Source organism: Dufourea novaeangliae, unplaced genomic scaffold, assembly GCF_001272555.1.
Source record: "Dufourea novaeangliae isolate 0120121106 unplaced genomic scaffold, ASM127255v1 scaffold54, whole genome shotgun sequence".
NCBI lineage: Eukaryota > Metazoa > Arthropoda > Insecta > Hymenoptera > Halictidae > Dufourea > Dufourea novaeangliae.
Genome location: NW_015373944.1, coordinates 1,228,998 through 1,252,847, shown reverse-complemented (window position 1 = coordinate 1,252,847; position 23,850 = coordinate 1,228,998). Strand labels below are relative to the sequence as shown.

The 23,850-nt window shown below is 40.3% G+C and overlaps 1 protein-coding gene across 1 annotated transcript in view; it reads right to left on the bottom strand.

The window, feature by feature from the left end:
- LOC107185984 (disintegrin and metalloproteinase domain-containing protein 10-like) overlaps window positions 1-23,850 on the bottom strand; it is a 178,742-nt gene that overhangs the window by 10,143 nt on the left and 144,749 nt on the right. Inside the window, exons 8-11 of the mRNA XM_015573768.1 lie at window positions 20,414-20,538; window positions 20,158-20,286; window positions 17,376-17,544; window positions 13,391-13,560 (exon numbers count right to left, since the gene is read on the bottom strand). Of these exons, the coding sequence (XP_015429254.1) occupies window positions 13,391-13,560; window positions 17,376-17,544; window positions 20,158-20,286; window positions 20,414-20,538 (593 nt within the window). The remainder of the gene's footprint in view (window positions 1-13,390; window positions 13,561-17,375; window positions 17,545-20,157; window positions 20,287-20,413; window positions 20,539-23,850) is intronic.

Below are 23,850 nucleotides of genomic sequence, written 5' to 3'. Positions count from 1 at the left end.
ATAAATGAAGAAAGTTGATGCGACACCGATGTTCGAAAATGATTTTTCGAAGGGTTGTAGGGGAATAAAAGAATCGTCGTCTATTAAAGGGGTGGTCTAGCGTGGACACGCCCGTTTTGGAATGTAATATACTTGGGACTTTTTGTTTGAAGAAGCTACAATGTGTGGCATGACTATAAAACCACCCTAAAATTGTCAATTCTTATGTATTCTGGTTAATATAAAAACGAACCAAGTATGGCATGTCTGAAATCGTGTTCAGAAATCATGTTTCTCCAGAATAGAATAGATTATATTCCCTAGAAGTGCTTCGTTCTTATTTTAACCACAATACATTACATTTGAAAATTTTAGGGTGATTTTATATTATGTATTTATAACATTTGTAAAACAAAAATTGGCATACTGCATGACTTCGTATACAGTCACTTATACAACAACAATGGTGTCCGTGATTCTGGTTATTCTATCTATCTGCAATAAAAGAAAACCAAAAGGTTCGTATATTAGGATGTGTTTGGCTAAAGTACGAACCAAAAAGAAAAATCCTTCTTTAACTTTCGGGGTCTTAACAAAAATAAAAATAAAAAAGATTTCAAATTGATCCTTGTACCTCCTGAACAATTTGCATCAATTTAACACGAACCTATTGAAACATTCTGTATATAACAGCGTGTTCGAACCCGGAGATCATTGTACACGATTGTTTTACTTAATTTATTACTGTCAGTTACGGAGGATACAGAATTAAAGGACACGCTAGATAACCATTGTATAACGTGCGACCCATTGTCCCGATGGCTGATTGGTATTTTATAATCGTAGATTCCCGGCTGCTTTGTCTCCTCGTCCGAAAATGCATGTCGTGATTCACGGGGTCTTTTGGCGCAGTACGGTGCGCGCCATTGTTTTTTACGGCAATTCAACGACTCCGGTTATCGGCACTCCTTTTGTCGCCGGCTAATTTATTTCGCGTGTCGATGATAATGTGTTCCTCCTGGACTGTGGTACTGGACGGTATTGTGCGCATCAAATGAGAACAATATTCGCATATTTTTCAGACGATTTCGTGGAAAATGAGAAAGGAACGTTATTGGCGGGAAATTTTCAGAATGCGGTGGTATTATAATGGATCTCTTGTCTTGTTTCAAACTTTGCCGAGCTAATTTAATTTACCATTGCCAGTTTCTTGGAATATTTTCATAATTTACATTATACACTTTTCTTCTCCTCCTTGAATTTTCACTCTCTTTCCTGGGTGATTTTTCTTTTTCTCCCCTTGCTTTGAAATATTCTTCTCTCTACTTCAAGATTCGAATACCTTTCTCTGTACTTTTGCCCCTACTATTGAACTTATCATCTTCCGTCTTCCGATTTTACCAGCTGAATACCTTTTTTTTCTTCTGATTTTTCGGAGTGTCTCCGTTGAGTTACCCCTTTTTCGAATTTCCCGGAATATTTCGCGAGTGTACTCTCCGATAACCCCATTTTTTCCTCTCAATTTTGCACCGACAATTTCCCAAATTACTTTTGCCTTCCTCTAACTAGAACGGATCTCTCTTTCTCCGAATTCTCTGATTTTTTTCCTTCGTTTCCAATATCCCTTGTTTGATCGTTAATAATTCACGGACCTAGTGCCACATCTATGCCACATAGATATTAAAAAAAAAAAGAAAACAAACCAACATTTAATGAACCATCCAAATACAAGGGTAATACTTAAATTTCTTATTCTCAAAGGAACATACAGACATTATAGCAGGGGCACAAACAGACTGCAAAACCGCGATTTCACGCTCGAGAAAACTTCCCTCGAGATTTTTCTTTGCCCAACTTACGTGTCCCAGATGACCAGAGATCACCCGAGAGGATCGTCCCTCGACCGCCCCAAACGTTCCCCCGGAAAAAATCAAAGAAAATTAAGGGTCTCGAAAAACGAGCACAAACATCTGCAAAAGCAACGATTCAATATAAGTATAAAAAACAGTTAAATATTTACAATAAATGAGCCACCTCCGATTTAGATGACTATTTAATATGTTGTAAAGGTCATCACCCTGAGTAGTATTGTGAAAGTATTATTTCACAACATATTAAAAAATCATCGAAATCGGAGGTTCTAATTGCAAGTATTCACCAAAAAAAAAAAAAGATTATTCCACACGATGTTCAATCTTTACCGAGCATAAAGTTTTCCAGGACTGCAAAATTCGAATCCCAAGGCGAATCGACGTCGTGCACAATGGGACGAGAGAGCGATTTATCTGGCCCGTTCGGCATCTTGTTTCGAGGGGCTGAGCTTTCCCGGCGTGTGGACGACGGGCGATAATTCTCGATTTAATTAAATCCCAGAAAACTAACGTCTCGCGGGAATGCGTCACAGTAATGGAGGAGGGACGGTGTGCCTGGACGTTTAAGCGAATCGAATGATTTTCGCTTAACGTGCAGATAAGAACGATCCACGGTTTGAATATCTGATCGAAGGATACCCGTGGGACCGACAGCGCCGATGCTTGGAAAATAAGGTTCGACGCCGGTCCGATGCGTTTTCCGGTTCAACGAATTGGCACGGAGGAGCAGCGGAAGGAATTCGATGCTGATGCAAGTGGATGTATTCTCGGGGCCGCGTGCATATATCAGGAAATAAATAACCCCTTCCCCTGTCCCCGTCCGATGGAAAAGTGCATTCGGTTCTATGAGAATATTACTGGGCCGAGCGCGGGAAAATCCGGTCCCGTGCCCTTTATCAAGACACGGTGCATTCACCCAGCCTCTGATCCTCTCTACCGTCGATATGCAATTCATTTTATCGGGCTGGAAAACTCGAGATTTCGCAGTGATATTGTGTTCCCTCCCCCTCCCCTTTTTTTTGTCTTTACCTCGACAAGAGAGAACGTCGGTTTCTCTCAAGCGATTGAACCATCCGTGATCGATACGGATGTGTCGAACATGATTGAAACATTGGATACACTTTGCATTTTTTCTGAACGATTCAATGTGTTCTTAGCGAAGTTTGAAACACTGTGGAATTCATTTTGAAGGAGGAATATTGATTATGTAAGGCAGTGGTTTCCCAAACTTTTCCTACGACGTGACACTTCACGAATCGTGGAATTTTCAAGGAATACCTTGGTTATATTGTAAGGTACGAAGGTAGAAATAAATGGAACAAACGTTTATTCTAGAATGTTACTTGAAAAAAATGTTGAAATATTAAAGGTTTTAGTGACTCACGAAATTCGTTCGCAAAGTTCCGAAATAATAATTAAGTGTTCAGATCTTTATGCAATTCCGTCTTATATATACTAATTACTTTTACTTGTATTGTCCTTTTGTGACATGTATTTCTTAATTTCAAAATAAAATCTCGCAGTTCGGTAAGTACGTGGTTGAATAAACGTGAACAAATTTTTGTGTAACTGTGAGTAATTATTTAAAAAGAAAGATAAGAATAATTTTTCATGGAACATTTATTCACTTATCGCGGAACAAAGTTTGGAAAACGCTGTTGTAAGGAACCTAATGCAATTTATATCATTACCTAGTTTGCTGTTACAGCCAATATTTTTAACCGAGATTCGTCATCCACGTAATACTTGCCCAATTATTTGTATCGTAGAGAAAGAGCATCTTCGTTTTACGATGGTAATTAATCGAACATTTTCAGTTAATGATCGATAAGGCGTATCGCCAAATTGGCCCGTGGGAAATTGCAATTCCAAGAGGATTTAGCTCCGGCTGTGATGCTCTCGAGCGTCAAGACAGCCGGCCTTTATTTAGCTCGTGTCAGCCTTACATTATTCTTAATTGGAAACGATAAGACGTATCGCTAAGCGCAAGCTTGCAATTTCGAGAAGATTGAAGGTGGAGGAGGGAGGGAGGCGTTGCGATTCGAACCGCTTCAGAAATCTACTCGAGGATCGCTTCATCGACCCGGTCATTTAACCCCAGCCGCGTCTACCTAATCGTTCAGTCTGTTAATTTACGGCGATAAGGCTTATCAAGGGAGCTATAATTCAGGGAAAATTCGTGGTCGCTTAACGATCGTGAATTTCCGCGTTTCGCCGGACGATGGATTCGAGTTTCATAATTGATGCATCGTCGAAATTCTGTAATCCGATAAAAACTTACGAAACGATGACGTGGAATTATTGACACGCATTGCACTTTCAAATTTCCCGGATTGATGGATTTTTTGTGGAAAAGTTGTAAACATACACAACATGTTATTGCTTAACACGTTAATGTTAAATAATATTATGTTCCAAACTGAGACGATTTTTAGGAAAACCTTTCCGCCTTGCCATGAATGCTCCGAAGCGGACCCGAGTACGTTGCATTAATCGAGCCATTACTGTATTATTCATTGACTGGTGAACTCTGTATATTTTCGTCTAAATTTAATTAATTACATTTTTCCAATTTTTTCAAATTGAAATCTTTACGTAATAAACGGGTATAGATATTAAAATATCAAATTTTCACGTGCCAAGTATTTATTAATATAACTATCATTTAACATTCGACTATGATACCTACAAAATTTCTTAACTATTCATTCATTCGTGCGTTTACCCTACTGCTAAAAATTGCAGATAAACCATTTCGCGTACTGTTACGCTTACGGTTGTCACGGAGTGAACCCAATCGATGGTTCAGAAACTTCCTTGCGTCCATTACAGTAAGAAGATTTTGTATTGGTGAAATTGGGGGAAAGTATAGGATCAGGACCAACAGCAACAGAATACCGTGTACCGCCGCGCGGAATGCGAATCAGCTTGACGCATACGGTTCGATCGGCACAGGGCTCGCGGCGTAATAAAGGAAACCGAGAGCAGCTCTCTGGGAACCATTGGCAGACACTGAAAATCCCGTTGGCCTCTCTCTGGCGGGCGCCTTCGAACGTAATAACACCGGCTGAAACGAATCAATTTATCGAATTTCAATACTTCAATAGGAAGAAATTCCTTGCACGGAGTAGACGTCAACGGAGGCGGCGTACGACGACAATGCCCGGGGAATCACGGAAGTCCGTCCCTACTCCTCATCCTCCTGCGAGTAATTGCCAGGGGTTGGATGTAGCGAAATTCCGCGGCTAACGAACCGAGGAATTATTCGAATCGTTCCTGATGGAAGCCGTCCGAGTACGGTCGCCGAAATGAGAGAATATTTCTCGGCCCCCGCCCCCTCGGAGCTTTTACAGCAGCCGCCCTTTTGATATTCCCCGACGAAATTAATCGACTTATCGTTTCGCGTCCCTCTGTGTCCTCTTCAAACTTTTCCGTCGCGCGGGAAATCTCGCGCCACCGTGGACGTGATTATTAATTGAGAATATTTCAAAGGTAATTCTCCAGTTAACACCGTTCACTTGGAAGCGTATTTCTACTGATTTCTAGTTTACGATGTGTGTAGTGTTTGACGTTTGAATTTGGACAAGATAGTGATCCATTTGTGGTGTAAACGGAATGTTCTAATACGGAGGGGTCCCCAGGTTCTCATGTTGTAACCTATATAGAGTGACTCACGTGTTCGTCCATGTACTTTCGAAATTGCAATAGGTGTACAAATTTCTAGGTAATTTCCACATATTTCTGTATAGCCGTAATTTTTACTTCTATCATGCTTTCATGATAAATTTTTCGTAATTTTGAAATAAGATTCCTAGTTTAAATAGCAAATGCAAATTTTTATCGCTTCATGAATTGTGTATTTATGTAATTTAATTAACAACACTTTTACAACTGAATATGATTTGATTACAATAACACAACACAACTCGGAGTAACAACTCGGAATGAATAATTGATAACACACAACAAGAAGAATAACGAAAACTAACTTTGCGATTAATATACAATATACATACCGAGTGACACTATCTTTCATATCCCACATCATTAAACAAAAAGATGCTATATTTTCATAAGGAATATACTCGACATAAATCTCGAAAGGGTTAAATATCTCATAAATTAATGGTTGAAACAAATATCACTGGCTTCAGAATTCCAAATTGTATCACTAAGCCAAACTTCAATAAAAAAATCAGCATTGCATCTGTGGATCCCTTCTTGCAAGATTTGACTAATTCTTTAAAACTTTGCGAAGATCACCCAGCCCTTATTACCGTATAGAACGATTTTGAAAGGTCCAACGAACGTCGAAGAAGCCTCTATCCAAGCATCTTGGGGGATTCGATGCTTCGGCAGGAACGGTAATGCGACTTCCCCTCCCTTTCGATAAACCCCCACGTTCCATTTTCAAGGCGTCCGCAAACACGGGCTTTATATCTGCGTTTCAATCGTGACACCTATACGTGCTTCATTTCCCAGCAGAACACATCTCTCCTGGGGTCGCAATCCCTTATCCTTAATGCTGTCACGGGGAAGAACGCGGACACCCCGGGGGATATCGTTGAACATACCACCAGAAACCTCGACTCGCCACCCACACACACATATACCTATTTTGTGTCTTCTGTCACTTCGCTTAGGGTCTTGTATTATCTCGAGCGAACCGCCCGAAGCTACTGCTTTCAAGAAACGAGCGCGTCTCCGGATACACCGAACGATTCGAGCTGGTTAATTAATAGCCCCTATGGAATATGCTTGGGCAAGGGGGCAGAGGAGGAGCTGGGTTGTAGTTGCGGCTCTTAAGTTCGGTGCGTGTCTAATTCCCGTGGAAGTTTCATCAGAAATCTGTCAGGCGTCGAAGAAATTATTCCCATGTTAACGTGGAGCTTACCCGGCCCGGAAAATAGCTAATTGAAATCGCCCGGTATATTCTTCGACGCAGGAACACCGAGGATCTAATATTCGAAAGCTTGGTGGTATGGTTACGGGTACGTGGAAAATTAGTCGCGTTTTTCTTTAAACAATGTAATAGGAACAATGTATATTCTCGGGGGTGTGACAATGTTGATATATTGACTACCAATTACGGGATAACTCGTAGTTAAAACATTGCAAATGGGTGGGATTATTTAAATACCATTACGAAATTTTGGAATTATATTACAATTTTATAATTTAAAATGGGACCAACAGCCCTAAAAAATAAGTGGTTTATTTTTATTTGAACCACGCCTTGAAGACGCCCATTTTACGTCTATTTTAGGTATAAGGCGCCTTTAAGCCGTCTTCAAGGCGTCACTAGGCGTCATGTGTTACCTGGGAATACATAAGAATTCAATATATTAAGGTGGTTTTATAGTTATGCCACGCAGTGTATATAATAAAATAAATAAATATAGCTTTTTCTACCGACTACCATGACTTTATTGATACTGATGGTTCACAAAATTTGTATCCACTTCTCGAAATATTAATAAACACCTGTCCCGTGGCAACTTTTACGCACACGTCCCCGCAAACACCTCCACTCCTTTTCCCATCTGTTGCCCCTTTTGCACCGACTATTTGTCTTTTTTCTTGCTCCACTCATCCCCGTGTTTTCTTTCGTTCTCTCGCGAGCTGCTCGCCTTCCGTCCCTTTTTTCCCCCGTTCTTTCGCTCATCAGACGCGCGAGAGCTGCCTCTCACCTCGACCCCACGGTTTATCCACGTCTTTCACGAAATTTCTTTCACTCGTGGATCCTCACTCGTTCCACTCGCTTACGCTAAATGTCCACAACTTCCTCTCGATCCACCGTCTCCGCGACACCCCTGTACCTCACCCCTTTGTTTATTGCGCTCTGCGTTTCTTTCGACCGCCGAGCAAACACGGTTCGTCCCAAAAGAAGGTCGTTCCCATTCGTCTACGTCCCAACCTGGTTTCTTCCATGGGATCTACGTGTTTTGCATCCGGCACACTTTTCTCTCGCGATGCACCTAATGCATCGACTTCCTTCTTTCCCCCCACTAGTTCCTCGCCGTTCTCTTCAGTCCCTTCCCACGCAAGATTTTTCTGTTATCGAGCGCGCCTGCCCTGATGACTATCGCGCCTTTCGTTCGCGATAATAGAGTCCGTATATTCATGTTCATTAGAAATACGACACTTATCGAGTATACACTGAACTTAACATTAGGAAATTTCTGTCAGTCGAAAATAAATATTGTTTAAGGGACATTGAAGTTCAATGGACAACACTTATAGTACTATGAAGTAATAAACATGGCCTAAAATATACAGGGTGACTGAAAAAAAAGGTTCATAACTCCATAAGGTAGATCATACTCGCCAAATGATGAAACAGAGCTCTGATACACATGGGTCGACAAATTAATATTTTCTAAGTAGTAAACAATTTTTCGTTTCGATAAATACAACTGACCTTATCATTTCTTCTTCCCTGGTTACAGGAGGTTTTCTACAGTTTTTGTTAGTTTCTCTTACAGTTTCCTTTATTAAACGATAAAATCAGTAACAAAGAATTGTTCGTAACTTCGAAAATATTAATTTTCATACATACTAGGACTTTCTTTTATCGTCTAGCGAGTACTATTTACCCTAGAAGTTACGAACCCATTATTTTAATCACCCTGTATAATTTTTATGGAACATTGAATTTTATTCATGTATAAACCAGGTGTCTTCATACTTATTAACGGCAGTGTATATCCTGGAAAAGTTTCCACGATGCCAATCATCGCGACGACGTTCCACCCTCTTCATCCGACTCTATTCACGCGTAACGAGAGCGTTCGACGACACAACGACGGGCTCGATCCCCGGGAAATAACGTCGAAATCGTGTAACGGTTGGCTCGATCCCCGGGAAATAACGTCGAAATCGTGTAACGGTTGACTCGGGTCGTGGAAGGGAAAACGGTTTTATAATTACGGTCCATTCAGTTCTTCCAGCCGCATAATTAGGGGAGAGTGACGGGGAACGAACCACGCAGTGAGGGGAATTGCGGGCTATTGTAACCGCGGCGGCTCTGAACAATACCGCTTGTAACTCTTTCGCGTGATTGAAAAAAAAAAGTTCGTTCGGCCTGTCCCGTGACCACGAAGAAAAGGGCTACGGGTGTGGCTTCGTGGTCGTTGAACGACGTTCCGAAATGCTGACCACCGCTATACTATTTCAGCAATCTAAGGAGACAAAAGTCAGTGGTGGTGGTAAATGCATAAATCATCGATTAAGTGAAAATATTCATTATTTGTTTAAATAAACAACATCAACATGAAATTCAAGCAGTGAACCGCGATTGTTCTGTTTCTTGCATCACACTTAAACACTTTTACCCCTGAGCCTGCTGGGGTTTTTTGAAAACAGAAATTCGTATTCTAGGATTTTTTCGGATGTGGAAAACTGCATTTTAGAGATAAACATTTTTATATATACTTGACTTTAAATAAATCACGCATTTTGAGCTGTAGCGTCGTGATTCTTGCAGCCGAGAATTGCAAATATTTGCTGCTATAAATTGTCAATGTATATTCTCTACACAGGAAATAGAATAAAACAATTAGAAAATTTCTATGTTCTGTTAGGTTCCTGGAAATCTAAAGCTTTCCGGAAGAAACTTGTTGAAAAACTTTGTCGTCTCTCTGACTATATTTTATTTCTATTCGTTGGAAATTAAAATATTCATGACTGAAGACTTGACTTACTACGTACTTGTACGATCTGCAATCAATTATTTAAATTGCGAAAATTTTCAATCTTAATAGAACCCGAACAAATCTGATATTTAGCTAATATTGAGGCATCGTAACAATCGGTCGCTAAACACAGTTATTCTGTTTACTTCTGTTAAATACATATATAAAATTGCTTGTTATACCACTCCCATTTTTCTGACTCAATATCTTCTGGTATGATAGAGATTCATTAATTTTGTATGTATTTCCGACTTTTGCCCTGCTAAATTATGACTAGAAAAATCACTGTACGCGCTCGATGAATTGGGAAAAATGAAAATTTCATCCGTCCCGATGAAATTCGAAGGAACGATCGAACCACGTTCGCCTCGCGACCACCATACCGCCGACGATTTCACGAGATTGATTGTTTTCAGCTTCGCCCAGAGTTTCCTATTCGCGCCTTCCCTGTCCAGGGGTGGTTGGCTGCGCGCCTCGATTCTGGTTTGATTAATTAGTCCCCATTCGCCGGGGGAACACCGTCCGCGAGAGGCTGGGAACACGCGAATGGCGACTAACATTCGAAATTAAACTCGTCTCTCCATCCCTCACTCCATCCTTCCCTTCTGTTTGCCACCATCGTCGCCGATAACACACGAGTATCTGGAAACTAGCTTCTACGTACCGTTGAACATACCTGGAAACTAATTCTAGACTTTCGAGCCATCTCCATGGCCGTCCGTGACCAGGGAAGTTTCTCCCTCGCAATACGAAGAATCGTACGTGTACGAGATTGCTTACAGTCCATAATACGATCTGCTACGAGACCGTAGGAAAGTGTTCCTCGTTTCGATCGTCGTCGCGGTGAACGTGGGTGTCATTCATGCAGAGAAATTGAACCACAGTTTTCCCTTGTGTTCTGTTGTTTCACATGATCTTCGGCCATTCTCAAACTTCGTCCTCTTTTTCCCTTGTAATCGTTTGTTTTCCAGACCGTTACACACCCCCCGTCACATATTTCTCGGACGTTCCCGGAATTCTTTGTTCTGCTCGGCGGCATTTAATACTGTTGTTGTTCGACTCGAAACTTTAATTGTATTTCTCGAACGGCTAGACCTTCGTGGCCCACATTTTCATTCCTTCGATGTCGGGGGGACTTTCCAGGGTGTTTTCCAACGATTTCCTTGGAATCTCCTGAATTGATCGTGGATTTCGAATTATTTCGTTCCGTTGACGATTAATTGGCAAATTTTATGTACAGTGGACTCCCCCTATTACAGGGGGAATACACGTTCTGTTTTATAGGAATCACGTAGGTACTTCGGATTATGTTTGCATATGGAAATATGTACATATTTGTGGAATAATGCTATATATATTTATTATGAATATGAAGTTATTCATATGTTTATTATGAATATGAAGTTATTTATATGTTTATTATGAATATAAAGTTACTACGTAGTTTATTGTGAATCATTTATTATAAAAAAATGTGAAATGAATATTCAAGATATATCGAGCGATCGTTTCGATCTGAATCTGAAAATGTAAACTTACGATCAAATATCACTGCGATTTTTTCCGTATTCTACGATCCCGTGTTATACAGGGGGGCAACCGTACTTTATTCTCCGAGTTACGAAAACCATCGATAATTATCGTTTTCCGAATTTTTCCAGAAGAGAACTGTTGGACCATCCTGGTAGCATACACACGTTATACAATCTAGAGCAGGGATGGGTAAGTTCTTCGATACCAAGAGTCACAAAAATAAAATATTGTGATATTGATGAAAGAAAAATTTAGGAAAAATGTCAATGAAACCCAATATTGTCTCGGGAGCCGCAGAGAACAACTTTAAGAAACGCAGTTTGCCCACCGTTGATTTACAGTGGTTAAAAAATGTCTTCGCTCACCCTTTAAAGTAGAACAACATTTTGAAAATTGGACGAATTGACTTGAGTTTTCTTGTGAATTTAGGATTAGTTTACTAAATGAAGTGTAAACAAAATGTTGAAAAAGTTGCAATTGATCAGAATCGCGAAGAAAATATAGTAAAGGTCGCTTTTTATAATCTTTTTATCTGAGACAGTAGGAATGAAAATTTTAAAAATACATTTCTTAGATTTATGTTAGTTATATACATGCTAAAAATTTCTTCGAAACCGGTGAACGTTGCTATGAGATACAAACGGTTCAAAGTGTTGAAAATCGTAGTTTTTCACGACTTTTGATCTAAAACTGCAGAAAACCTAAAAATTCTTGCATCTTTCGATGCCTGTCGTTCGTATCTGTATCAACCGATCCCAATAAAAATTTCAGTATGTGCGAAACTGACATAAATCTTCGAAATGTATTTATTAAATTTACATTATAGTCTACAAAAAAATTTCTTTTACACATCATTTAGTAAACTAATCCTAACTTCACAAAAACAATCAATGGTCCAATTTTAAAAAAGTTCTCTTTTAAAGGATATGCGAATACTTTTTTTTACCTACTATAGAGTCCAAATGCTGTGCTCGCGAAAATTCTCAAGCACCCTTATTTCCGCCTTCCCAGTACCCCATTAGTCATGAATAAAACTATTCCCAGTACATTCTATTACGTCCTCGTCTATATTTTGCAAATGTTACACGTTTCATTGCTAAATCATCTCTGTCGACTTCATCGAGTCGATTTGTAGTCTTCTACGTCCCACTGTTCCCCGTTAGTCGAAAGACCACTAGAGCTCTCTCTAGACCAGGGAATACTACAGAAACTCCCGCCAAGACGTTAGATCTCCGTATTCTGTGGCCCGATGTCGCGTTCGATTCGAAGTTTACGCCGCTTCAGATCAGCAGCCGTGGGAACGTCGAAGTTCCCTGCCGCATAAATTACCGGTCGTCTCGATTTCGACCGCGCAGGAGAGTTCGTCTACTCATTATCGGCGGCCCGTTTAATTATCCAACGCCGCAGCTCTCTCTCGCCTGGAGAGTATCGAAGTTCCCTTCGGTAACCGTGGAACAAACGAGCGGCGTCGGTTGGATTAACGAGGCAGAGGAGGGGTTGTAGGGGTGCGCGCGTACGGGAACGGGACGCGTGTAACTGTGCGTTCCGCGTTTAATTACGGCTTTAGTGTATCATTAATAAACATCAATACACGTCCCCCATATCCCCCCCCTCCCCACGCCCCTCCTACCCCGGGCGGTTACGTTATTAATTGGCGACGTTACAGGTAAGGGACTCGTAAATGGACGGCAAACGTGCTCGGTTACAAATTTCATTTTGAATTTCTTGATGTTGATGACACGCTAGATGGAAAATTCGATAAAGTTGTCATGTGGTTGATCTTTCAATGGACCAATCAAGCTTTCTCACTACTTTTAATACCGTTACCCAGGGCAACTGGAATTCCAGTTTGGGCATCAAAATTATCACTCGGATACAGGTAGGATCGATAAATTTCGACGATTTAATAGCTGACGCGCGGAAATAATAACGGTTCCCGTGTCCCTCCCTGGGGGAGAATCGATATTCCACATCCGCGTTCCGGTGCACAGCACGCATTAACCTTTCGAGATATTCAATACGAGCTCGGTAAGATATTCAGCATGGAGGTTATCTTTGAAACAAAAAAAGGACACATGAAAGTTTCAAGAGTATTCTCAGCCTCCGGAGAATATATCCAACGCGATGGGACCGATTAATTGGTTACGTTATTCGAAGCACAAACTGAAATCCCCAGGAAGAGGGGAAAGAACGGGTCGTCGTCGTTATCCAGTAATGGCCGAGTGAATCACGATTCACCGGAGGGACGAAGCATTTTCCGGGCAGTCAGCGAATGAAGGAAAATCGCGGGAAGAGGGGAAAGGGGCCACTTACTTGACTGGGACTGCAGACTGCGCCATCGGCAAGGCGACAAGGTATCTCATGAGGGGCATGATGGAGTCGTTGAGGGTGGCAACAGGGGTCGTTGCAGTCCTCCTCCCAGCCGCAATCACACTCCTCCCCATCCTCCACCACGCCGTTCCCGCAGATGGCAGTTTGCGGCTCTGAAAAATCATCGATTCTCCATTTTCACTCCGATCAATTTACCTATTATTTTTATTACAACGGATAATCGTTAGTTTCATAGGGTAACATCAATCCCAGGAACGATCAAACGTTTTCTATTAGGTCCCTCGAGTGGAAGTTTCGTCGTTTCTACTTGTCCTTTACACGATTACCGACACGATTCACCCGTTTTTATCATTGATCTCTTACGTTTGACAAGAGTATACAGGGTGTATTTGAAAGTTTGTACAAGCAGATATAAGGTGATTCTACGAGAACAAATAAGTCGAAAATAATGAAAAATATTTTTTTTTTCATTCGAGACTTCGTTTTCGAGAAACTCGATTTCGAAGATTGGTCTGAAACGCGTGTATTCCACATGGTAGTAAGTAGAAACGGAAAATGCAATGAACAAACGGAAATTTTATTGAAATTCTGAACAGACTTTTAATAGAATCGAATTTAATTTTCTCTAAAACAAAGCCTCAAACCAACACATTTGATTCTATATTTTTTTTCTTATGTTTTTATGAGGAATTACCTCATACCCGATTATACATAAATTTCGGAAGCACCCTGTTTAATATTTCAGCTCATTATTGAAAGTAATATGCACACGATACGTATGAAACGTATTATATTACGATAGGTATCAGGCGATCAGGCTAAAAAATTCTAACGTTACAACTAATTATTCCCATTTTCGAAAGGACGAACCGAGAAACGGAGGCGAACTGGACGGAACAAATGTTAACCTGATTCGCCGCGAGCTTAATGAAATCCTGGATTTAATGAAGCTCAACAAGTCGGCCGCGGCGGCTGCGTAATGGAATCAATTCCAATGCAGCAATGCTTGCCGTCGCTCTGTTTTTTACATCGTCCACGGAACTTGCGGATCCTTACAGGCTTCTTATTCTACCTTTGCGAAAACGATCCTGTTCTATTTTCGTTTCAAACTGCTTCGATCGAGAAGCCGATTCCAGAATAAAGATCTGTTCTACATAATATAATCCCGTTGTTATTCGCGTATCCAAACAGTTTAACCGTTTATTTTCACCCAACCTTTCGGATTTAACCCAAAGCGTTCTAAGATTAGATTCAGCCACATAGCAATCCGCTCTGGAATAGTAGTAGATATTCTCATTCTAGCGATTCGAAATTGTATTAAGTAAATAATTTTGTTAAGGCTTTCTTACGTGCAATGAAATTTATCATTCTCACGACAGAATATTCAAGTGTATTTTGAATTCTAATTGAAGAGATTTAAAAAATGTGGCCATTTCGAGGTTGGCTATGTGAAAAGTAATTGAGGACGCTGCGACGATCCAAACTGACTCGACACGCCGAGCTGTACGGTACCAGCAGCGTTAACTTTAATTCCTTTCTGCATGGCTAATTTTGAAGCGAACATATTTTTTAAAATTGCTCCACAGAAGACAAATAGGACTGTGTACTCATTTTTTTCGTAATTTTTCTGTAATGCCCCGCTGTTATAAAATTGCGTTTCTTTGAAACAGTTGCAAAATAAATGGTTAAAAAATATTTCTTTTGAACCGACACAATTTTCATTAAGTACGCTTATATCTCCAATGTAATCACCCACGAAATTCTTTTCGATCAGTTGGTTAGCTTAATAGTTAAGGTTTATTGAAAAAGGTTGACACTATATATCAACAATTCAAAAATTTTTGATAAATCCTTCGAGATACATTTATCTATCACTAAGGACTACAAGATATCCGAATTTGAAAATCCGAAATATTACTCTAAACAGTATCCGACTTCGGGTGAAATGGCCCGCTAGTAAATTATTAACCCTTTAACGTCCATACCCTTGAATCATTATTTCAGAATTATCAGACTGATACATATATGTTGAATCTTGTTATTTTCAAATCGAAAATATTAATATTAACCCCTTCGCACCGGTGGACGAGATATCTGGCCAGGTGATTTCGTTCATGACATGCTTTCACTAGATCGTCCAAAGCATGTCATGAACGAAATCACCTGGCGAGATATCTCGTCCACCGGTACGAAGGGGTTAAACAGACCCACATTTTTCATTCTTTTCTTAATACTTTTGGAGGGAGTACTTGAATTTCTCAACTGAAACCGCGGAGATCTACTTTACATCAATGTAACTACAGATCCTTTTAACAAAAGTTAGATATTAACCAACAGAATTTCACGGACTTAAAAAATGAGTGTTGCACTGGTACACTGGGCGTTAAAGGGTTAAAGAATAATCGACATGTCGAGGTGTAATTTCACTTTTCGTTTTTTCTTCACATCCCGTTACAAATAAGCTGCTTCGAACAAGTGGGATACGTTTCTCACCCAGGGCCAGAGGAATTCTCGGTGTAATTAACAATTGACGACTGGTATCTGTTTCCTGTTCGCGCGATTCGTCCGCTCGTTTGTTCCTATACGTTCCAGCGCGGTGGCGGAATGCTCGTTGTACGAAACGAGTTTCGCGCGGGTCCATGTACACTTCGCTATTAGAATTGCAATTGAGCTGCAGTTAGACCACCTCTGGGGTTCAATCGATATTCCGGAGCACCGATATCGGGGGACCCCTCTCCACCTTCCTTCTTTTTTCTCTCTCCTCTCCCTACGTTGCAAATTTATTAACGTTGTAAGGGTAGATTAGAAAAACTACGCTTGTTCCACGGTGTTCCCCTTTTTCCCCTGCTGAGAGAGAGAGAGAGAGAAAGGAGGTGGAAAGTCGATGAGAGCGATATATCGAGGACCAAATGGCCACCGAGTGTTCCAGCTTCGCAAGTTTTCGACTCCCGAGTTCCTTAATTACCTTCGGACTCACCTAATTTCCCAATTTGCAGACTCCATGATTCCTTAACTTTTAAATCTATCATCCTACGGCCCTGTGAGTAACTCTTTAATTCGCTCGCGTCCGTTGCTATAACCGCACCTTTCGGATATTCTGATTCCCTAATTCATCCTGTTTGGTTAGACAAGAAGTGTCTGTCGACACCACCGAAACATTTCTGGAGAAACATTACTATGTGAAACGATCGAGCTTCGATAGACAAATACACTACACGTGTGTTTCTGATTTCTCGATACTCTTCATTTCTCGAGAAAAGAAATTTTATTCTGTAATTCGAGAAATTGGTTAATAATTGTATGTATCGTTAAATTCAATTCGATTTTATTGCAAGTGGATATTTAAATCGGGATTGTCCAAAATATTTTTCGGTGTAAAATTGTAGTGGGAAAAGATTGAAAACTCTAAAAAATGCTGAAAATGAGAATTGCTTGCCAGCGTTATATCACGGTGCAAATTGTATATTATTAGAAATAGTCCGAATTACATCGTAACACTTTCATGAACGAATATTTAAAAATGTAACAGTTAAAATTTTTATTATGATGCCGTATCTGTTTACTTCGTAAAAATGTTCTCCAATCTTCTATTTGATACTTTACAAATTTTATACGATATTTCTCGAAATTTCTCAACAAAGAATTCTCCAGGAGAATCAGTAACTACACCTCATTCGACGATTCGAGTCAGTAACTATAAAGAAAGGGAGGTGATGACAGGACCTAGGCAAATTTGATTTGAAATGAAACTAACAGATAGCTATATTAGTACCTTTATACTATTCGAATCGTTGATCGCCAAGTATCGTTTATGTATAAATAATTCAACGAGTAATCTCGTTAACGGGCGACCAAAGTTTCCGCACGGGTCAGGAGAGACGATAACTCGACGGACGCCCTCACGGGACACGTTGACGGTGTTCAAAAACTAATTAAAATTCCGAAAGCCCTTGCGCATCGTACTCACCGGCAAAGCAGCCTTTGGTCGAGCGGGCCTTGGCATTTAGAACGGGATTTATGGAGACCAGGCTGCACGGGCTGAAACGATTGTTGTTCCGCTTGTCCCCGCTGGTGGCTCTTGCGAACATTATGAAATTTCCGTCCTCCCCGCCGGGCGAACACTCGTCCGGGTCGTGCTGTGTCGCGGAGGACAGAGGTGAATGTTAATCCTATTCCAGCAAGAAGCATCATTAACACACTCCCGACTGTTAATGTAACACTCTCTAGTCCTGTCCCCATGGGTTAATACGTTCGCTACGAGTCACACACACACGCACACACGTCATTCAAAATGGTCTAATAATAAGCGAACGGTTCATTTGTTACATCAATTTCGCGCACGTTTAATTAACAATCGAGTTGATGAATAATATACAGTGATTGAAACTGAATCTGAACAGCGAACGTATATTACCACGATCTCGATTAACACTATGATGACCGATGACCTGATGTCACGTGAATGTCAATTGGTCATTTTCAGGGGTGAATATTTACATTACGGAAGACACCTCCGATTTCGATGATTTTTTAACATGTTGGCAAGGTCATCGCGTTGAGTAGTATTGTGAAGGTTTTAGTCGCGGGTCAGTGTTTGTAAAAAAGTTATTGAACTGTCTCTAACCAGCTTTGAATGACTTTTTCTTGCGCAGTTTCTAACCAACCCTCAATAACTGTTTTTCTTTAACTGTTTCTGACCAACTCTGAATAACTTTCTTTCTTGAACTGTTTCTAACTAACTCTGAAAAAAGATAGGCCTTATTATAATAACTCCTCTAAAACAATAGACGAACTTCTACTTTAAGTGGTGTACTCGAGACTTCACTTGAGACTCTACTTGAAAAGGGAGAATTTGTATTTAGTGTGAAATGTTTCTGTATACCTTTTTCACTGAAATCTATGCTGTATATTTCTTAGGATTTCGAAGGAACACGAGGAAAAATGATACACTATAAATTTATCTACCTAAACATTTTTTTGATAATAAATTTTTTATAAACGACGACCCCCAACTTAAACGTTCACAACATTACTCAGGGTGATGACCTTGGAAACGTATTGAAAAATCATCGAAATCGGAGGTGGCTTCTTTATTGTAAATATTAATCTTTTGTGGTATTCATAGTTATAGAAGTATTTTTTACACACGTATCAGAAACCATATTTTCCGAATTCTCGACAGAATAACCGGCTACTGGCAGAAGTTATTCACTAAACTAGCCGTGTTGCGGTTTGCTCGCGATTCCCCACTGGTTCACTGTTAGATTAATATCGCGTGGCTCGTTGGAAGATGGTGTGTGACAGTGAATGGTGAAGTTATGTGATTTTGAATAATTTAACACCACTCAGTAACTCACTTGAACTTTCACGAGTGCGACAAATGTAATGTATGTACGTCTGTTTGATTTAAGCGATGGATGTGTTCACTTTGACTGTCGAATGTGTACTGCACGATGTGTGTACGTGTAGTTGCTTGTTGGTACAGAGCACCTTGTGATTGGTTGTACATAATCGTAGGGTAGGGGAAATAAAATGTTTTTGGTTGGTGTACGTTGCGTACTTTATGGTAGTATGAGATAGAAGAAGTAAGGTTTGGCGAGTTTGTATTCTTTTCTGGGATACCTGCAACCCAATGTTGGGTTAGAATAAATAAACGTTTCGAGGACAGTGAATATTTTTGTACGTGATGCCCATAAGTGCCCAGGAATCCCCGTTTATGACAGTTTTGCCAACCGTGATTGTACGATATTTATTTCGTTCGTTTCTAACCTTGTATAACCGTGAAGATTATTCTGTAGCACACCAATGACACACTTTCATACGACATAAAAAAATATACAGCGTTCCGTTTACAATATTAAATGTCACATCCGTTTCACGAAAAATATTGCAAATATAATGAATTAATATACGTTATTATGTTGGTCATAGAAAGCTACAAAACTTTTTCCTCTTTTATTTATTTTCTAATACTCAGGGTAAGTGACCCAATCACGGACAGATTAGTGGCCCGATGAGCTTGTTTTTATTAAGAAATACTAAGAAATTATTGATAATTGCTTTTTTTTTAGCTCTTTAGTAAGTTTCATTTTTCTGGAATCCCCTAAATAAATTGTTTACAAAATAATTGAAAATTAGTGAAATACTAAACGAACGAAAACAATGTACATTTTGCATCTATTATGAAGTGTCTTATTAAAAGTATAATATATAGTATGCGTTTCTTTTTACTTTATTCCATAAAAGTATATCATTTATCTTTACTTCCGTGCATATGGGACATCTTAACACTTTCGCTTAGACTGTTTGAAGAATCACCGCAAAACTGTCTGATTCAACATTAAAACACGAAACAAAATAAATGAAAGTGTTTCAATTGAAAATATTTTAATTCCTCCGAATAAAAGCGGAACTGATTTTCATTGAAAGAAATTATTTCAGATATAAAAATGTAATTAACCTTCCATAATACGGACGTAATTGGGTCACTTACCCTACTATTTACAAGAAAAAAAACACTGGCTGTTTAGCGTCAACACCCTGTATATCGTTAGAAACTTGTACCCTATCATCTTACAAAATCCCGTTAAAATCGAAGTCGGGCACAGTCGGGGTCTTTCCTTTGTCAGGAGCCAAATAAACGTTGTCGATGTCGTCCCCTGAAACTCTCTAACGCGTGTACTCGATAGGTGGTCGGGGGTAGGCGACGACACACGCGAAGGTTGCTCGATGAGGTCTGGCGAACTTACAGGGGATCCGAAGTTGTGACCGATCTCGTGCGCAAGGGTGACGTGAGAAACGGTCGGCGGTACGTGCTTCCCGTAGTTCAAGAGGGTGATTATGCCGGTGTTCAGCGATTTCATGCTGCCCCTGTAGTGCTGCGAGGACGAGAAACGGCCGTTAGTTAAGCCCGGCCGACGACCGAGTGAACGGCCGCGGGCAGGTGTCATTTATACGAGTCGCCGTAATTACGTCCCTGAAATTTCAAGTGTGAAGTGTACTCACCCCATTCTTCTCGCAGACACCTCCGGCGTTTTTCAAGTCACCCGTCCACGCCAGTCCGAGGGTGCCCTTCTCGAAGTCCCGATAGGTGAACATATACGACAGACAGAACGCGTCGTAGTCCTCCTCTGTGAATCATTTCGTCGCGTTTATTTGCTAAAGTGGGAACGGCCAGAATTGGTACAGTAAATCGTCGATGAATGTTCGGAGGATTCTCGATATTCAACATTAAATATTGTATAAACTAATGGCGCATAAATATGCGACTGAAATAAATATCATTCGTTTCGGAATTCCAAGCTCTATCAGTGTATTAAACCTCATTAAAAAATCAGTGTTACACCTGGAGACCTCTCGTTGTTAGTGCCGAGGAGCCTTCGACTAGTCATCGAGGATTTTCTGTATTTGGAATTTGTCACCTATCGACTTGGAAATGTCTAACGGTGGGAATTGGTTCACGCCTTCTTCTCCTTTCATGCATTAGCAGTAGGGGTAGGGTTGGAACCCCATCTTTGAATTCTCAGAACTCAAATCCGAAACTATATACGATTTCGAAACTCTTAAAACACTTGACACTTGAAGTGCTGATTTTTTTTTGTAAGAGAAGCATTTTAGTTGAAGGACTGAAGTTCTAACAAAATCTTTGCATAAACCTTTATACTGACCATAGTTAAATAAAGCACGTACAAAAACAACGATATATTCTTGTAACCTTTTTTCCAGCAATAACAGTTGATAGTTTGGCAGTTCCTATTTTTTACTACCAGCAAATAATATTATAATACGCGATTGAAACATAAAATTTGAAAAAATTGCGTCAGGCTCTCACGGATCGCATGCTCTCGACCTGTACACCTACGAGATCTCGATCGATCCCCAATCTGCTTATATTTTATATCCTTGAAAACAAAAACCGATGACTGAGTATTCATGAAGCATCTCGCACTGAACATTCCGGGTTCTCAAGAATCGAACTTTCTCGGGACACGCTGTTCACAACCCGTTCATAAATGAATATAACATTATTACATATTAAAATAAAGAAAACAATAACAATACCGAGTCTTTCTGTGCCTTTACCAAGCGACAAGACTAAAACGGTCGAAATATGGCTGACCTTGGGCAGTCTAAAACACACGATGAATACGTCCCGTCTAGGTCCGGTAAACAGTCCCTTCCACCCCCCATTGAAATTCATGCGCGACGTTCATGGAATATTCATCGCTTACTCTGCATCCTGTGCGCGCGCCTTTTTTCCGCGTTTTTCCAAGGGACAAAAATGCCGCGAAAAACTTCTTAGAACAAAAAGGGTGAACAAAGGGATGGAAATGGGGCCGGAACGAGCGAGGAGAGTCTTCTTCCCTTGCCCCCCCCCCAACTACCATCTTGTTTTTTTCTGCTTTTTTATCACGGCTATCTCGTTTCATATACTCCGACGCTGGACACACCGATCCCCAGCGGAGGGAAGTTGCCACGGGGTTATAAAAGTTCGCTAGAAATTAAATTACTGGACATTTCGGACGGCTGATTTATTATTTTTCGCCGGATAACATCTAGGACGATGTTCGGCCGGTGTGTACGGCTGGGAATTCCAGGCCGCAACCAACGCCGTCTCTCCTTCGTCCTGCCCCCACCCTGTCGCCGGTGCGGTGAGATCCCGGGCCAGGTAAAATACTGCCCGTGACAATGGGGAAATTAAAAACGAAATTAATTAAAAGACTTCGGAACCGACGGGAATTTGCTTGCGCGCTGGAAGCAGCGACAGGCTCGACGTTCACCATATACAATTCAACGAGTTAAGGTTTTTTTTTTTAAATTTAAGAGCCCACGGCATATTTCTGTATTGGATCGTATTTTCATGAATGGAAAAAATTATTAATAAATGTGGTGGTTGAAATTCTTATCCGTTTATTTTTGCCCCGTCCAACAATGAATTCCTGTTGATCCAATAATTCGATATAATGAAAAATTTCAGACTTCATCAGACATTACATATATTTACATTCTACCTTTAATTGAAAATAATCGTAACTTCGATATCACGTCGTGTAATAATAATGAATGGACTTCTGGAAGTCGATATACATATGCACAGAGCATGGCAAACAAAAAATAGAACAAAATAAAGTATGAATCTCATTGGAATGTAATAAACGATTCAAAAATAAATACTTCATTTACCTGAAATCTTTATTTTTCGCTGATGCCACTTATAGGATGCCTTCTGTATTTTACCGAAATGTCAAACGTATTTGAACTAATCGAAATAAAACAAGATTGAACGAAATTCGATGGTAACTTCCTGTGTTGAAGTAGTTGTCACAATTAATAAGCTTTTGTTGGAGGGTCACATCAGTCACAATCTCGATTATTCAATTGAAAGAAGTGCCTCAACGTCCGCTGGATCGATACGGGCAGTATTTCCTTTCCGGACAACAGCGCGACGGTCCACGTGGGATAGACTTTCCCTTCTTTGCACAATGCTTACCCGTGTTTTTTGCCGTCTCGATTCACCGACTCGGTCTTTTTGCGGTGGTACGGAATAGAGCTCACTCCACACAGCCGCGTGTTTGCACTGGTGCACGTCTCAGGGAGCATATTTGATAACTGGACGCCCCCGGCAAACACGTCACGGTCCTTGTATATCGGGACTCGCGGAATACGAAACGAACCGGTACCACAGCTACTGTGTTCCGAGCTCACTAGCGGGGAAACAACTGTTCCGATTTCAATTTATTAGTGGCGCGAGCAACACTTGTCCCCCCACCCGTAGAAACCGGACCTACCCTTTCTTCTTCCAGCCTTTTCTCATTGGTACTATAGTCTTCATCGATTTTCCCTCCGATTTTTCCATCGATATTCCATCGATTTTCCTTCGATTTTTCCTCCGATTTTCTTCCCGTTTTTCCATCGATTTTCCCTTTGACTTTTCCTTCGATTCTTCCTGGAATTTTTCTTTCGATATTCCCTTCGATTTTTCCATCGATTTTCCTCCGATTTTCTTCTCGATTTTCCTTCGATTTTCCCTTTGACTTTTCCTTCGATTCTTCCTGGAATTTTTCTTTCGATATTTCCTTAGATTTTTCCATCGAGATCAGATAGGATATTGCACAATCTGGGTGCAATTACCTAACAAGCATGCCCCCGAAAATAGTATTATATTACTCAATTATTCGGGTTCATGTAGTACAGACTGATATATGATTTTTCATCCATTAAGAGATTTACTACGGTGAAGAATAGAGCGGAAAGTTTATCACTGGTCTGTGGACATTTATGGAAATATAGACTCCTGCAGATTGGTTCACTGGGATTAATCGGAAGTCTCCGTTCTCTGCTATCGGGGACGTTATTAAATAAACGATAACGTTGTAATAAACATTATTAACGTTTGCGTTTTATCGGATTCTGCTTGTTTGCATATTCTGTATACACACGAA